This window comes from Phalacrocorax aristotelis, chromosome 1, assembly GCF_949628215.1.
Source record: "Phalacrocorax aristotelis chromosome 1, bGulAri2.1, whole genome shotgun sequence".
NCBI classification, from domain to species: domain Eukaryota; kingdom Metazoa; phylum Chordata; class Aves; order Suliformes; family Phalacrocoracidae; genus Phalacrocorax; species Phalacrocorax aristotelis.
In genome coordinates this window covers 10,259,447-10,277,219 of record NC_134276.1, presented here as the reverse complement: position 1 = coordinate 10,277,219, position 17,773 = coordinate 10,259,447, and the positions used below count along the sequence as shown (strand labels likewise).

Below are 17,773 nucleotides of genomic sequence, written 5' to 3'. Positions count from 1 at the left end.
AGCCACTCTCCATCATCTTTGAAAGGTCGAGGAGGACAGGAGAAGTGCCGGAAGACTGGAGTGCAGCAAACATGACTCCAATCTTCAAAAAGGGGAAGAAGGAGGACCTGGGGAAGTATAGTCCAGTCAGCCTCACCTCTATCCCCAGAAAGGTGATGGAGCCTGGAGGTCATCTCCAGGCATGTAGAGGACAAGAAGGTTATCAGAAGTAGTCAGCATGGATTCACCAAGGGAGATCGAGCTTGACCAACCTGATAGCCTTCTACAATGGTGTGACTAGCTGGGTTGATGAAGGGAGAGCAGTGGATGTTGTCTATCTTGACTTCAGTAAGGCTTTTGACACCATCTCCCATAACATCCTCATAGACAAGCTTAGGAAGTGTGGGTTAGATGAGTGGACAGTGAGGTGGACTGAGAACTGGCTGAATGGCAGAGCTCAGAGGGTCACGACCAATGGGGCAGAATCTGGCTGGAGGCCTGTCACTAGTGGTGTTCCCCAGGGGTCTGTGCTGGGTCCAGTCCTGTTCAATACATTCATCAATGACCTGGACGATGGGACAGACAGGACGCTCAGCAAGTTCACTGGTGACACCAAGCTGGGAGGAGTGGCTGATACACCAGAAGGCTGTGCTGCCATCCAGCAAGACCTGGACAGGCTGGAGAGCTGGGCCGAGGGGAACCTGTTGAAATTCAACAAGGGCAAGTGCAAGGTCCTGCCCCTGGGGAGGAACAACCCCAGGCACCAGTACAGGCTGGGAGCTGACCTGCTAGAAAGCGGCTCTGTTGTGAAGGACCTTGGAGCGCTGGGGGACAACAAGTGTACCCTGAGCCAGCACTGGGCCCTTGTGGCCAAGAAGGCCAACAGTGTCCTGGGGTGCATTAAAAGGATTGTGGCCAGCAGGTCAAGGGAGGTTATCCTCCCCCTCTGCTCTGCCCTAGTGAGACCACATTTGGAGTGCTGTGTCCAGTTTTGGGCTCCCCAGTTCAAGAAGGACAGGGAACTGCTTGAGCAAGTCCAGCTCAGAGCTACCAGGATGATCAGGGGACTGGAGCATCTCCCTTATGAGGAAAGGCTGAGAGACCTGGGTTTGTTCAGCCTGGAGAAGAGAAGACTGCAGGGTGATTTCATCAATACCTATAAAGATCTAAAGGGTGGGTGTCAGGACAATGGGACTAGGCTCTTTTCTCTAGTGCCCCATGACAGGCCAAGGGGCAACGGGCACAAGTTGGAACACAGGAAGTTCCTCCTCAATATGAGGAAAAACTCCTTTGCTGTGCGGGTGCCAGAGCAGGGGCACAGGCTGCCCAGGGAGGCTGTGGGGTCCCTTCCCTGGAGACATTCACACCCCACCTGGACACGTTCCTGTGCCCCCTGCTCTGGGTGTGCCTGCTCAAGCAGGGGTTGGACAAGATGATCTCCAGAGGTCCCTTCCAACCCCTGCCATTCTGTGATTCTGTGATTTAACAGAAGGAAATAAATGTACATTATAAGAAGTGTAGTTCTGTTACCTCGTTCTGTAACCATTACTTCTAAGTTTAAAAATCTGTATAATAAATAAAATAATAATTTCTAACAATTAGTTAATTATTAAAATTAAATTATTAAAAAGATTCATTACTATTATTAATAGAAATAAACCATTTAAAAGTCCTTTATTTCCTTTAAGTCATGAAATTGCAAATTGCTTTGAAGATTCATTTTAATGTTTAAGAAGTATTTTCAAATACAGAAAGGAGGGATTAAAAAAAATGCTGAAGTTATGAGCCTAAAGCAGGAGAGTATTGTAAAGAATTTACCTGGATGTTAAACTCTGTATGTATTAATTGTGTCTGTACTGACATAATGGGTTTCTAGCCAACAGGGGGGTTTTGACTTCACGCTTTCATTGTTGTTTTGGGTTTTTTTACTGTTTATTTTTCCTTCATCAACAAACAGAGGGTAATAGTCAATAATTTTTTGCAGTAATATGAAAGTTTCTTGGAGCTATGGCTTTCTTTTTCTTTGATTCCATTGTACTACGTGCTGAATAACTGTAATCTTGGAAAGGAAGTTAATCTAATAAGAAACTCTTCTTTTGGTTATTTGGTTTGTGTTTTGGTTTTTTTTGGGGGTGGGGGGTGTCCTATCACAATGTCAGTTTCTTGTTGTAGTCTCTGTCATAAGCATTGGTTTTCTCACTTCTAATGTTTATTGGGGACCAGTAGCTGAAATTTTTAGTAAAAAACAATATAAGTGGAGTCTTGCAGTCTCCTGCGAACACGCAAATAGTTCTTTCTTAGCTATGCTTGTTGGCTATTAAAATAGTCCTGGGTTTCTATCCTGGCTAATCTTGCAAAGATACTCCTGAATTCAATTTTAAGTAATTTTTTCTTTTTTTTGTAATTTTTTCCTTATATAGGGAAAGAAAGTAGTTCCATGCAGGCACGATTGGCACCAGACTGGAGGAGAAGTGACTATTTCTGTATATGCTAAAAACTCTGTTCCTGATCTGAGCTACGTAGAAGCAAATAGCACAATGGTGAGTATCTGCCTTAAGGTGTACTTTTAAAAAAAAAAAATCTTGCAGTAGCTTGAAGTTCGGTAAATCCTGCTTCTGCTTTATTTATAAGGCAGAGATAGAGTCATTATACGGCATAGGAATCTTTTTTGAGTAACGGCTTGTTCTTGGCATTTGTGTTTGTTCAAGTATGTATAGTGGGTTTTTTGTCATCTGTTTGGACATCTGTGCTTTAATGTTTTGTTTTGGGGTTTTTTTGTGGGTTGGTTTTATTTTAAAGCTGCCATATAATATGCCAAATCTTTGACTTCCACAGTTAAAACCTGAGTGTGATGGATTTGCATCACCATATGTGTAAATAATTATAGGTTCATAATTTCATTGTATTTGGCTTAATGTAATTTAATATAGTTCTTCACGGTATGCAGTTTCACAGTTACTAATATTAAACAAGTGTTAAAATGCTTCTCCATCTTAATCACGCACTGGGAGAAAGTGATACAGCTTCCAGGACATCTGTGTGGCCACTGTTGACTATGATACTGCATCAGAATCTGTTAGAACAGAGTTTGACCTCCATGTCTGAGGGACAATTTGATCACTTTTCTTATTGTAGAATCTGAGTCCTAATGTGACATATTTTGCTTAAACATACTTGTGCATGTTTTATTAGCCTGACAAAATGTTCTGTTGTTTTTCCTGTTAAGTTAAATATCCATATTGTATTTGAAGGAGAAAAGGAATTTCATCGCAGTGTGAAGTTATGGGGAGTAAGTATAAGAACAATTTTTCTATTTTAAAAGAACAAAACACAAACCCTCAGCTTCCTCTCTTTCAAAACAGTTTGTTTTTCCTTGTTACTCTGCTTATTGAAATTCAGGTGCGTGTCATTCAGTGATCTACATTTAAAACTGAATCTAATACCTCAAGTGATCAGATATGATATCATAGTTGATGCTGCTTTGAGCAGAAGGTGACCTCCTGAGGTCCTTTTAGTCCTTTTTGTCCTTTGCCCAATTTGTCCCAGGATTCCAACACCACAATAGCAGTGTTGGAGAAACCCTTGACATTAGGTAATTGCATGCTTATGTATGTGTTAGACCAATGTATATGTTACATATGCACAGGCATATGTTTATGGCTTGGGAATGGGAGAGGGTTGACCTTTCCTGATAACAGAGGGAACTCCATCTGCCTAAACATCTACTGAACTTTAGTGATAAGGTACTCTTCCTAACTTAATTCCCAAATATCTAACAGTCTGTTTCTTAAAATGAAGTGCAAAATATATTTTCCTTTCTAGGTAATTGATGTAAAGAGGAGTTACGTTAACATGACGGCTACAAAGATTGAGCTTACTATGAGAAAAGCAGAGCCCCTATTATGGGCAAGTCTTGAATTACCGGTATCCAACACACAACAAAAAAAAGAGGATTCAGATCAATAATGATCCCAAGAGACAAGTTATATCCCATTATGAAGTGGTGACTTGCTACTGTAATCAAATATTTAACGTTTATATAGGGTTTTTTAATGCTAGACCATATGTTCCATTCTCCAAAGAAATTTGATGCACATTAAATGGGGGTGTAAACTTGAAGGGTAATAGCTATTTCTGCACTTGCTCCCAGGAGAATATTTATTCTAGCTGGAGCGTCTCCATGGGGATTTAGAGTAAAAAAGCTACTGCCCTTCACTTACAGCCTTACCTACCATGCAGTGACTGTCCAAATAGATGTGTTCTCGGTCCGCTGTGCATGTTAATTCTTCAAGTGTTTGGTTTAGACTGGATCTACTGGGTGGCACATGTTAAATTCAGCACTGTTCCTTGTGAAGCATACAGTAATACAGATACAAAAATCTGAGTTTATGAAGCGATTAACATGCAATTCTAGATCTGGAATAAAAAGGTATATAAGCATAAATACGAAAGAGCACTTGTAGACTTGCGTTTTTGTCTTCCGAAACTAAGGTTTGTTTCAATACCTGCTGGCCATGGAGGAGTGGAATAAGAGGTACTTTGGTAAGGATTTCAGTACTTGCTGACTCCTTTCCTGTCCTTCATGTAAAAAAGCAGATCAGATTAAAACGAAAATGAAGCTGGCAAGAGGGGACTTTTTTTCTTTAACTCCTGTACATCTGGTATTTGAATTGTTAAATATAAAAGTGAATGGACAGTGAAATGACTGAATAACTTAGCATCGCAGCTGTGGAGAATATACAAACAGCAGACTATTGTAGAATTACCAAGGTGCTGTATCTATTTGACAGTCTTTAGAATGTAGATTCTGTCCTATTCTACAACATTCAAAATTATGAATCTTTTTTTTCAAAGTAGGTGGGTATGTGTAGTCAGAGACACCAGCACGCGCTGTAGGTGTCTCAAGAAAATGATTTCCATCTAGATATGCATAGCTCTTGTTTCTGAGGATGGTAATCTAAGAACTAAATTTATCTACAGGACAAATCTTAGGAGAAACAAACAACAAGCTTTAAAATCTGTCTCACATCATAATTGTACTTTTGAATTAAAATGTTTTTAAATTATTATTTCTTCTGAACAGCATAACCAAAACACTGTAATTAGAAGTCAGGACCTTATTTTCTTCAGTTCTCCATCAGTAATGATTTGTGGCTGAAAACAGGATGTCTTTAAAGATGAGACTTTTATCCAAGCGGCAACAAATGCAGTAATGTCGCATTCTCTCTCTGCTTGAAATAGTTTCTTAATTTTGAGTGGCAGCTGAAAGAAAAACGTTTTCGTAAGTCATGCAAAATGTACACCGTTATTTATTATGCCAAAACTTGTATATGTAAAAAAGCAGTCCTGTGGGCTGTTGAAATGTGTATATGCTCACCTGCCTACCTTGGCAGACCTGGAATAACGCCAAGAGAAACAGAACACAGTAAAAGCATTCTGAAGTTAAATATGGATTTCTAATAGTCTTGCTGTTTCCCAGCAGCTATAATTTGACTTGAGCTCAGAGTTCTGTCTCTGGCAGTACTTGAAATCCTCTTCATGCTCTAAAGTAGTAGGAAATACATCACCAAAGAAACCATCGCCAAACACCAAGAAAGTAACACCAGTGCTGTATATGTGAACTTTGTTTTGGTGCTTCTTTACCTTCATTTCAAGATCCTCTTTCCTCACTGACTTGGAGAGAGCGCGGTTTTTTACTCCCTTGGGCCCCTATTAAAAGTTCCAGCTCCAAGTTCTGCCTAAAAGATTCCATTAACCTCTAATAATGCTTTTTTTTCTTTTTTAAATAAATTTGAAAATGTTCGGTGCTGTGAAATGATGGCGTACAAGCCTATAAAAATGTATAACTGCAAATGGTCCTTTAAAAATGGAACAGCTGTTCCCCGATGTGTTCCGAACCAACAAGTGGTGCTCTTAATGCTGCAGGCTTCGGGCCCCCGTAACTATTCGTTGCGCTCTTTCAGACTACGCTCTGCCGGTAGCTGAGTCAACTTGGCCATAAGCAAAAGAAAGCTGCTGTAAACATGATTCTCAGCCTTGCTTTTGCTCTTTATTCATTCCTCCTACCCTTTTCCTGTTGTTCATGCTTTCAGCACAAAATTAAAGATAGTTCAGGAGTTCCAAAATGACTTTCCCCATCAGTGACAACAAAACCACTTTTAAAATTCACCTGTTTGAAAATGCAAGCAAACAAACCCCCCAGCTTTGATTGGGCAAGAAGGTTTAGGTTTTACAAATAATAGTCTAGTTTTCTATGGCCTGTGATGTTTTTCAAAATGAAAGGATAAATTTTGAGATGGTATAGACTGCTGTAAGTCTCTTGTTTAACTGCATTAATTCTTAGCAGTTCTTTGTAACCATATGTCTGCATCCATCCTCAAGCTGCAAACGCTGTGCCGCTTGCTGAATTTGCGTGTTTTGAGCAGTTGCTCAGAACAGGCTTCAACACACAAGTGGCTGATCCTGGTATTTCATGAAACGACACCTTGACATGGACAGTGGTAGCTGACACTCGGTGCAATATTGGTTCGGCTGTAACTTTTATTAGTAAAAGTGGAGAGAAGGCGAAAACAGTTGTACCAAACCTACCGCAATACTTTCTCAAAAGGAAGATTTGAAAATTAAGCCAAGTGATTTTTGGTCACGGAGGCTTTCTAATAATAGTGAAACTAAATTGCAGACAAGTATGTGCTTGCTGTTAAATTCACCCTTTTTTCATCTTCTCAGAAGCGCTGTATTGAACAAGTTGGCTAACTTGATAACAGCCCAGCTGTATTTTTAAATTAATGAGTCTTTAAAAACTGTGGCATGTTTCAGTGTGGGTCTACATGTTACACATGTAGACGGCGTATTGCATGTCTCGGAACCGACCGTCCAGGTGCATATAAAACTTCTCTTTCACAGTCCCTTTTCAACATGAAGAATTGTGTGGGTGTACAAGTTTGTGACAGAAATCTTCATCTTTTTCCTCATGTATAAGCCCATTTTCCTACCCAGCATTACTTATTATATCTGTAACAACGTTTCTCGTAGAAGTTTGAATTTATTTTTAACGTTAATATACGGTTAAGCACTGGGCCGTGCAACTGCTCTGGCTTACGGTACTGATGATGTAACTCGGCGAAAAAATCTTGCATTGGATGATGGTGTGGAACGTGTACATTATCAAGTCACCATTTCAGTAGTTTAGGGACTAGTTTTACTAGGAATTTTGCCTTGAAAAGAAAATCTACTTATTCTACAGAACGATGCATTTTTTGCTTGCATTCTTTGAACACAGCATGAGTACTGGTTAAATACTGTACCTGTTAATCATTGGTCTTTCCCTATCGCTACTAAAATTTTTTTATCTCTGTTCAGGAACGAGATCCTTTTTAAAGTAATGAGTTACGTGTCTGGAACACTGTTTTAAAGGTGGTAATAATTTTGCCATTATAAGAGTCTTGAATTACAGTTGAAGGGGGAAGATGCCTTTTTGCATGGTTGTTTGATTCTGCACATTCATAAAACTTATATGCAGAAATTAATCTCATGTCTTCATGCTCTAGTTTTTTTCTAAATGTATTGAATAAAATTCTTATTACATGCTGGTTGCATTTGGGTTTGGTTTTTTTTAACATTTGTTATGAGAGAGAACTTCCCTTTGGATTTGCAACACAGTTGTCGAAATAAAATCAAAGTGGACCTTTTCCACAGGTCAGTCTCTGTATGGGGGACACTATGTGGCAAAGGTTTTTTTCCCCGCCCCTTGGTTTCTTTCTTTACCAGTCAAAATATGTAAGTTTTGCAGCAATTTGAATACATGTGGCTACTCTGGTGGGGCCTGTCTCATGCACGGAAGTTGTTGTAAGAATTTTGAGCTGTCACAGACTTACTGGAACTGGCATAATTCCAAATACAATGTTTGGGCTGTTTCTGAGAATGCTGAAGATGTTATAGCTCTGCCGCTTTTTTTCTATTTTCTTGGTAAAAGGAAAAAGATACCTGTCAAAACCCCTGGCATTGCCACAATGGAGAGAAAAAGGATTCGCTTCTTGGGGCCTGAAATTTTCTGTGGTAATAAAAACTTTGTGTTTTCTCACAGTTTGGGTAGGTGTTTTAACCAAAGATAACCAAGACACTGTCACAGAGATTATAACCTAACGCACAGTTCCTGTGCCAAACGATTGTTAGCCAAGCACACTCGGTTTCTCCGAGTTTGTCCACAAAACGAAGGGTGGGTGTCAGGGAGGCGGGCTGGTGGCAGTAAAGAGGATGGCCGGGCAAAGAGCACAGTCTGTAAGGCTTCTCTGTAGGCAGCACAGATTTCAACCCGCGCTCATACAGTCAACATTTTTCTGTTCAACTTCCGAAAGTTTTGTGTCCCTGACACAATGTTGGTGTGGATGAGAAGAGAGGACTGTACGTGACCGTGGCCAGCCATGCGTGTGTCGTCAGTCCTGAGAGCCTGGAAGGAGAGGGGCTGTAGGAGCAGGTACCTGGAATCTGGAGGTACGTGAAGTGCGTCAGTGTGTTCTTTCGCTTAATTGATCAACCTCTGATGACGGATTCTGGCTATCCAGAAAGTGCGGGTTTTTTGTAGCCAGTGCGCTTCTGTGTGAGAAGGAAGGAAGCTTCCTCCTGAGTGGAGTATGTCTGTTACCTACTGGAAACAAGTATTTTAAAAATTAGTTCCTTGCTAATAAATGCTGCATTGCAACAGATGTCATTTAACGCTAGCTGGAGGCAGAGCTGCTACCTTACATCCATCTATGAACTATTTTTAGTCCAGCAGCCTTGTTCCCTGAAATGTTTTGGGAGAAAACTGACCTAATGCGCTTCTGGCCTAACCTGCTTAACCAAATTTGTTCTTTCTGTATTGAAAATGAGGCAGAGTTGATACTGTGCGCTTCTAGACTCTGAGGGAGTTATTTTGTTTTGAGGGAATGCCTCATAATAAAGTTATATTGTATACAGAAACATTAACCTGAACGGCAAATGCTCTGCCTTCATCTGTGGAAGCAGTTAACGTTTGGAGTTTCTACTCGTGAACGAAACATACAACAAAAGCTTTTGGTTAAGAATTATTCTTTAACTGTAGCTCTGCCAATCGGAAGGCTGTCGGCACCTCTCTTAAAAACTTTACTTCGGTGGATTTCTGACTTAAATGGGATACTTGTGCTTTCCAGGAGCAGTCAGCAGCTGTAAAGATAAAGCTGGTAAAATGAATGGAGTATATGAAAATGTAGTTGAAGATAAATTTTTAAGGGAAAGGTTTTCACATGATTACAGAAAAGTTAAGTAGTTCACAGAAAGCACGCTAAGGCTGGAGGTTCACACAGAGCATCAACTCCAACTGTGAATGAACCAAAGCACTGAAACTTTTCAAATCAGAGTGTTTTGTAATCTTTTCCCATGTCTTTATAAAAAGGTTCACCTTGTCGCTGCGGGAGCACAGTGGCATTGTTCAGCATTTCTTCTGCTGCTGTTATTTCTCAAAAATATTTTACTTTAGAGTGCAGACAGTTAAGTTTATCGCCTGTGTTCCTGAACCGTTATATTGATGAACATTGCCTGAAGAGTGCAGCGTGGTTGGGACACGTACACTGAAAGGTGGCCAAAAACTTGAACATGGTGGAGTGGCAGTACCAAAATGTTGAGCGCGCAATCCTTAAGCTAAAGTATGTGTCATTTTAACGAGTTTTTGCGTTTCACAGTTGTACTCTATAATGCACATATGGTTTACCTTAAACTGGCCCATAGGGGTGCTTCAGGAAACGTAGCTTTTCAAGGGTATAGCGCAATCTGAAGTGTTGAACATCCTCATTTTCCCTCCATATATTGTAGATATTCTTCACTGAAATTGTAAGTGTAGTTGTCTGCAGAACATGCAGTAGCCAGGAGGGAGCCATTAGATTTTGCCAGAGCTTCTCCATATTCTGGTAATTATGTTTTAGTACAAGGCAGAGTATAATACCGCCTGAGAGGCAAGTGCCGAGTGCTGCAGTTACACTCTGAATCCTGTATAAATGTCTAATCATCAGGCAGGTTATCATTTATCAGACTGCAGACGACAAGAAATTTGCAAAACCTGAGTCCAATCAGGCTGAATTATGCGAACTGGGATGGTCTGAAAATGTAGAAAGAAGAGCTAGGTCCATTTCAGGCGTTTCTCAGATTTGCCAAGTCTGGATACCAAGTATGTATACAACTTACACATACTTTCCAGTCCAGTCCCTTCCAGGAGTTGGGCTCGATGATCCTTGTGGGTCCCTTCGAACTCAGGACCTTCTATGATTCTATGATTCTAACTGTGTATAAGTAGCTGTCCTTAACAATAGTTCTTTCAAAACTTTGAATCTCCCCCAAGCAGCCCCTGAGTGCTGGTCTCTGCTGACAGCTCAGTAAATATAGTATTGCCACGGGTAGTAGCGGGGCACAAGCTTTGTTCCAGCTGTGCAGGGTCGCAGGGCTTGCCAGGCTTGCATCGTCTGAACTTCTCTTCACCTGCCTGGAGCTTTGTTTTAGCTTCTTTGCCTGTTACAAGTTTCCTTGTGAGCAGGTGGCTTTTGCTTTATTTGTTTTACCTTTGTTCCTCCTTTTATTGTTGTATGGTATAACCATATTGTTTATACAGAGACTAGTAACAAGCAGTTTTTCTGTGTAGAACAACGTATTTATGATCCTAGCATCACATTGCAAAGGAATACAAGCTTGATACAAGCAGGGGCCTTGAAAACTGGGGCATTGGATGTGGTGTAGAGGACCGTGGGCGTGGGACGATTCGAGAAGGGGCACAGGATGACACTGGAGACCCCGGGAAGATAAACAGCTCATAATCCTCTGCTTTGTTATTGAAGGGTTTGTCTGTAATAGTAGTCTGCTTTTTTTTTTTACTGTAATAAATACAGACAAAATATTGTTTGATCACACAGTTAAGATTTCAGGTATACTAAACGAACTTGCCTTTACTTCTAAAGCAGGATGCTTGTGTTTAACTCCTCTGCCGTGGCAACGGGTGACGCCTCGCAAGTGCCCCCGCTTCTGCAAGGCTTGGATGAAGATGGTGTTTTAGTGTAGGTGGGAGGTGCCAGGGCATGCAGGGCTCAGGTGGAAAGGGTATGGAAACACGGCCTGGGAGACAGAGAGAGCTGAGGAAGCAATAGCAGCGTTTCAGGAGGGGCATGTAGGTTCCAGGAATGTCTGAAGGGACAAGGGCTCTCAGAGGGAGCTAAGCCTTTCAGTGCTCGGTGCTCGCAGCTGACCATGTTTCCCCAGCCTGATGTCCTACGGCTTATGGTGTGTTGTCACAACAGTCGCTGTGTCCAGCAACTGTGGCTTGAGTTTCCTTCTAAATATACAGCCAAATTTGGAGGTAATGTGGATGGCAGCATCAGGAATGCGTCAGCAGCTTACTGTCAGCAAGCTAGCAAAGCACATCTGGGAAGGTACTATGGAAACATAGCAAGTCTATTCTTATCTGATACCCTCCTATGACATGCGTTTCTCATTATCGCCTCTCCTGTTCTTTCCCTTTATGGAAGGTCATAACGTCTTTGCAGTTTACTTGAACCAGGTCCAGCCCCTCCTGCGTGAGGTGCCTAACAAACCAGTCCTCCTCCTCCTCCTCTATCTGTGCTCCCCAAGCTCATCCAGAAAATGGATGCGCCTTACATATTGGGTTGAAGAATAGCTCATAGGTTTTCTTGCATGAAGAAGAAAATGTCCAAAGATGTAGGATCCATCAGGACAAATACTGTGTTGACACTGACAGGAGCTGCCTTGGCTGGTAGAAATAGGATCAGCTCCTACTGGTTTCTCTAGGGATAATCTCTGTGTAGCAGGTGTTGCTCCATGAGGAACACAGTGCTTTGGTTCGGCTCAGAAGAGAACAGCGTAGCAGAAGTAGGATTTCTCTATTTCATTTAATTAGTGTTATCTCCACTGCTTTGCCATAGGGAAGTCCATGATGTTCACCACCATTCAGCTCTCTTAATGGCACTCTTAACTGTACGTTAAAATCTCGTGAATGAAAATGGAGGCATTTGGAGTAAGAGGGAGAAAAAACAGGCTGTGCTGAGATTATGCTATTTCTATGAGCTGCAGAGAGGAAGTCCCCAGCTGCTTTTGATGCTGTATCTCCTGGAGATTCCAGCTCTGCCTCCTTGAATGTTTTTACAGAATTGCCAGGGAGGTGCAGAAAGTCCTCAGTGACTGTCAGACCCAGTCAGGATCTTCCAGAATCTCACCCTGCTGCTCTTTTCCTTAGGAATAATGCAGGGGTCACTTCAGTAGCTCTTCTCTGCAGATGCTGCATATCATCCCTTACCCTCTGCATGACACTGCCACAGGATAAACTATTTCTGCTTTCAAGCAATTTTATTTTTTTTAAAAGACCCATTATTGACATATTTAATCATTGTCTTGGTTTAAAGAGGAGAACAAGCAACCTTTTAAAGATACAGGAGTGTGTGGAAGATGGCTTCCTGACACAGTTGGTAGGTGAGCCTACCAGGGGAGGTGCCTCCCTTGACCTCCTGTTCACAAACAGAGAAGGACTGGTGGGAGATGTGGCAGTCGGAGGCCGTCTTGGGCTTAGCGACCATGAAATGACAGAGTTCTAGATTCTTGGTGAAGCAAGGAGTGGGGTCAGCAGAGCCACTACCATGGACTTCCACAGGGCAGGCTTTGGCCTGTTCAGGGCACTGGCTGGGAGAGTCCCTTGGAGGCAGTCCTGAAGGGCAAAGGGGTCCAGGAAGGCTGGGCTTTCTTCAAGAAGAAAGTCTTGCAGGCGCAGAATTGGGCTGTCCCCAGGTGCTGCAAGACGAACCAGTGGGGAAAATGACTGGCCTGGCTGAACAGGGAGCTTTTGCTGGGACTCAGGAAAAAAGGGAGAGTTTACCACTTTTGGAAGAAGGGGCAGGCAACTCAGGAAGAGTACAGGGATCTTACTAGGTCATGCAGAGACAAAATTAGACAGGCAAAAGCCCAGCTAGAATTCAACCTGGCCACTGCTGTAAGGGATAACAAAAAATGTTTTTACAAATATATTAACAGCAAAAAGCCAAGGAGAATCTCCATCCTGTATTAGATGCGGAGGGGAACATTGCCACCAAGGATAAGGAAAAGCCTGAGGTACGTAATGCCTTCTTTGCCTCAGTCTTTAACAGTCAGACCCGTTATCCCGAGGGTATTCAGTCCCCTGAGCAGGAAGGCAGGGTCGGATCGCAGAATAAACCCCCATAATCCAGGAAGACACAGTTTACGACCTGCTGCTCCACCTGGACACTTAAAAGTCTATGGGGCCGGATGGGATCCACCTGAGAGTACTGAGGGAGCTGATGGAGGAGCTCGCGAAGCCACTCTCCATCATTTATCAGCAGTCCTGGTTAACAGGAGGTCCCAGATGACTGGAGGCTTGCCGATGTGACCCCCATCTACAAGAAGGGCTGGAAGGAGGATCCGGGAACTACAGGCCTGTCAGACTGACCTCAGTACCGGGGAAGGTTATGCAGCAGTTCATCTTGAGTGAGCTCACCAGGCATGTGCAGGACAACCAGGGGATCAGGCCCAGCCAGCATGGCTTCATGACAGGCAGGTCCTGCCCGACCAACCTCATCTTCTATGACAGGGTGACCTGCCTAGTGGATGAAGGAAAGGCTGTGGATGATGTCTGCCTGGACTTTAGCAAAGCCTTTGACACTGTCTCCCACAGCACCCTCCTAGAGAAGCTGGCGGCTCATGGCTTGGACGGGTGTGCTTTTTGCTGGGTAGAAAACTGACTGTATGGCCGAGCCCAGAGGGTTGTGGTGAACGGAGCTAAATCCAGTTGGTGGCTGGTCACGAGCGGGATTCGCCAGGGCTCAGTGTTGGGGCCAGTCTTGTTTAATATCTTTGTCAATGATCTTGATGAGGGACTTGAGTGCACCCTCAGTAAGGTCACAATAACCCCATGCAATACTACAGGCTTGGGGAAGAGTGGGTGGAAAGCTGTCTGGCGGAGAGGGACCTGAGGGTTCTGGCTGACAGCCAGCTGAACGTGAGCCAGCAGTGTGCCCAGGCGGCCAAGAAGGCCAATGGCATCCTGGCTTGTATCAGGAATAGTGTGGCCAGCAGGAGCAGGGCAGTGATTGTGCCCCTGTACTGGGCACTGGTGAGGCCGCACCTTGAATATTGTGTTTGTGTTTGGGCCCCTCAGTACAAGAGGAACATTGAGGTGCTGAAGTGAGTCTAGAGAAGGGCAACAAAGCTGGTGAAGGGTCTGGAGAACAAGTCTTATGAGGAGTGGTTGAGGGAAGTGGGGTTGTTTAGCCTGGAGAAGAGGAGGCTGAGGGGAGACCTTATCGCTCTCTACAACTACCTGAAAGGAGGCTGTAGTGAGGTGGGGGTTGGTCTCTTCTCCCAGGTCACTAGTGATAGAATGAGGAGAAATGGCCTCAAGCTGCGTCAGAGGAGGTTTATGTTGGATATTAGGAAAAACATCTTTACTGAAAGAGTGGTCAGGCACAGGAACAGGTTGCCCAGGGAGGTGGTGGAGTCTCCATCCCTGGAGGTGTTCAAAACACGTGTAGACATGGCACTTCAGGGCATGGTTTAGGAGACCTTGGGGTGTTGGGTTGATGGTTGGATTTGATGATCCTAGAGGTCTTTTCCAACCTTTATGATTCTAGGAATTTTCATGGGTTTCAGTCAAGAGCCCACAAAGAGAGGACCACCAGCAGCACCTAAGGGGCTGTCTAGTCAGTGGAAAGCATTACAATGAGAGAGTGCAAAGCATGGTCTTTTCCAGTAATCTCTCCATGGCAAATGCTTGAAGCAAGGTACGAAGCAGTTACGTTTTAATCCCTTCATGCATATGGATGCTTTAATTCCCAAGTGCTTTAGGGCCTTCTGAATTAAAGATTGCATCTGAATCTTGAGGCATGAGCACTTCTTGCATGCATCTGATCCTTTTTTAAACCTTTTCACCTTTCACAAGCTCCTGTAGCAATGAGCTTCACCATATAATCACATGTAGTGTAAGTAATCCCTCTGTTTAAAACTTGCTGCCCAATATTTTTTAGGCAGGATGGACAGGAACAGCAATAGTTCCTCCGCACAAGGAAAGGGTTTCAGGTCACTGAGGGCTGCTGGCCAGGTGTTCAGGTCCTCTTCTGTTGCAAAGTACTATGCAGTCCACAGAGTTCACATTATCTTGGCCCTTACGAATATGCAGAGATTATTTTATAGGATATCTATAGAAGAATGACAGAATAATAGAAATCGAGTCTGTGGAAAAGTCAGCATACAGCACTGGTACTGATTGTGATCATCTGCTTAACGGGCTGACTGACTGCTCTAGGACCTTTCTCTTGCAATGTCTTTTTCTTAATAGATACACTGAGTTACACAGCGTGTTTTATTTTTATGACTGTTGTAAAAGAATGCAATTTTAGATCAGCTGAAGCAATTTAGAAGTTTCACCTGGACTTGACAAATTGCTTTGGCTGAACCAAAAAACTGGACAAGTCCAAATGCCCTGTTCTAACACCCGAACTGCATAGTTATGGAAAAGATTTATGAAATGCCTTCAGTTGGTGTACTTGTACTTCAGTCATCAGGATACTGGGATAGAGAAATTTTCATTTCATTGCTCCACAAAGGCCATCTCTTAATGCATGAGTCAACTTTGGGAAGGGTTGCTAAATGACAGGGTGTTGAGGGAAGCACTGGCATCACTTAATCCCAAACAGTTAGTCTTCAAAGGTTCTGAATTGGTTTTAGTTTTTATTAAGCTTAAGATCTGCAGGGCATTTTTAGGTGGTTCTATTTCTATTTATTGATTGACTGAAAAACACAGCAGAATAACTATTTTAAATTACTACCAATTTTGTTTCAAATGAATGAGTATTGTAACTGGATTGTGTTTCTCACTCACTCAGTGGAGAGCGGAGCATGTAGGGTATCCCTACTTTCCAGCCATCACTAAGTTGACCAAGTGTTAACAGCTTCCTATCCAAAGGCAAACCAAAGGTATTTCAACTATAAGAGAATCTCAAATAAACGTCCTGATACTATCCCTTTGAAACTGATTTTCTAAAGAGGCGATTGGAAACCCAAACATCCAAGTGATATTTTCTTCCTCCAAGTTTAATTTTGCCAAATTGCTTGGCAGCCCCAGACTAGGCTGAAGGGTCTGTTTCACCAGTATGGTTCAGAGATTGCTTCAGCCAGGTTGAGGGAACGAACTGTGCAAATGGAATTAAGGAAGGACAGAGCAGGTGATCCAGTGTTATCTGTTTGTAAGGAGAGCCTGAAAAATCCCCTCGCACTTTGAAATTATGGGGAGGCAGAGCCACACAAATGCAGCAGCTTTTGGGCTGGGAGACAGCAGCAGTTGCGTGGTTGCCCATCTATAGAACAGGAGATAGTACTGACTGAAGCAGGGAAGGCAATCTCAGCCCTAACTGATCCTTTCAGTACCAAGAATATGGAACTTTATGGAAATCAATTAGTATAAGCCATTTATAAGTGGTTTGGCTTCCTTATTTATAAGGGATTGGGTATCACTGTCCCTCAGTAGAACTGTATAGAGTGGAATGGAAATAGATTTAAGCTATTTTGTATACCTCACAGGATGTAGCGGGTCATGATGAATCGTACGTTCATACAGAGTTATCAGTTAAGTTGAGAAGAGGAACAAGGCAATCGATGCCAGCTGTGCATTCAGCCTGATGTGAGCTGTAATTTATTCTTACAGCTTCAAACTGCACAGGGAAACAAGAAGAAATAACACGTTCTTTTGTAGCAGCAAGGCAATGGCACAGAACTTCAGAGGCTGAAAAAGCATGTTTACTGGTGAAGCATTTGTTCACTGGTTTATACTGTTACAAAGATTTCTGTAAATGAAGGAGGAAGCATGCTTCGTCAGATATTTCCTTTTTATGTGGAAATTCCTTGTCCTCTGATGATCCTACAGCAGTGACCACTGACAGATCGACAGACAGCTGGCTGCTGTTCACAAGGAAGAGGCACTAGTGGCTTTCTTCCGCCATCGAGATGTCCTAACCCTTCCTTGGGGGCACATTCAGTTACTGCTCATTGCAGTTAACATAAAGCTATGATGGTGCAGGAAGAGTGGGCGATTCAGGAAAAGGGAAGAAAAACCAGTGCAGTTAGCACCGGTCACATTCGCAGGGTATCACATCCTTCAGCAGCACCTTAAGCTACAGATGTGGAGATGAGCAACTTTGTAACTGTGAGTAGCCCCAGTGAGGCAGAATTAGAGAGAGTCACTGTTCTGGTGTCCTCAGCACTGACTACTCATGTCTCTCATGGGCATGCTGACAAGGTCAGTTAAGCACTACTTTTTCCAACAGAGGAGGTAAAGCATGGGCTGTGGAAGTGTAATTTCCTCCTCATGTGCCTAAGGCTTGATTTGTGAAAAGCAATGCAACAGTAAATTACGAGCACAGCATCCATAGGTACACGGTCTTTCATCATTCAGAGAGGATTTTTGGAAGTCATTCCAATGGAAGCCTCCTTTCTTGGTGGCATATACCCCCAAAACAACTTCCCAAAGGACTGAACTATAGTAATTGCTGGTTCCCTTGTCTGAATTCAAGGCATCTGAGATGAGAACAACCCCTTCTGTAGCCTAAAAATTGTCCTGTTTCTCTAACTCTGTCTTTTTTAGCACATCTGTTCTATTCCCCATAAAACAAAAAGGATTTTATTCCCCCAACATGGTGCAATTTATGGTTGTGAGAAAAGCTGTAGTATATTTTCCATAAGAGAAAAAATTGGTTATTATCAGCTCTCACAAACTGGAATGTGA

The 17,773-nt window shown here is 42.8% G+C and overlaps 1 protein-coding gene across 1 annotated transcript in view; it reads left to right on the top strand.

Moving 5' to 3' along the window:
• The window catches only part of CHORDC1 (cysteine and histidine rich domain containing 1), a 28,437-nt gene extending 20,869 nt beyond the window's left edge, over positions 1-7,568 (top strand). Inside the window, exons 9-11 of the mRNA XM_075081091.1 lie at positions 2,400-2,519; positions 3,206-3,268; positions 3,802-7,568. Of these exons, the coding sequence (XP_074937192.1) occupies positions 2,400-2,519; positions 3,206-3,268; positions 3,802-3,945 (327 nt within the window). The 3' untranslated portion in view covers positions 3,946-7,568. The remainder of the gene's footprint in view (positions 1-2,399; positions 2,520-3,205; positions 3,269-3,801) is intronic.
• The last annotated feature ends 10,205 nt before the right edge of the window (positions 7,569-17,773 follow it).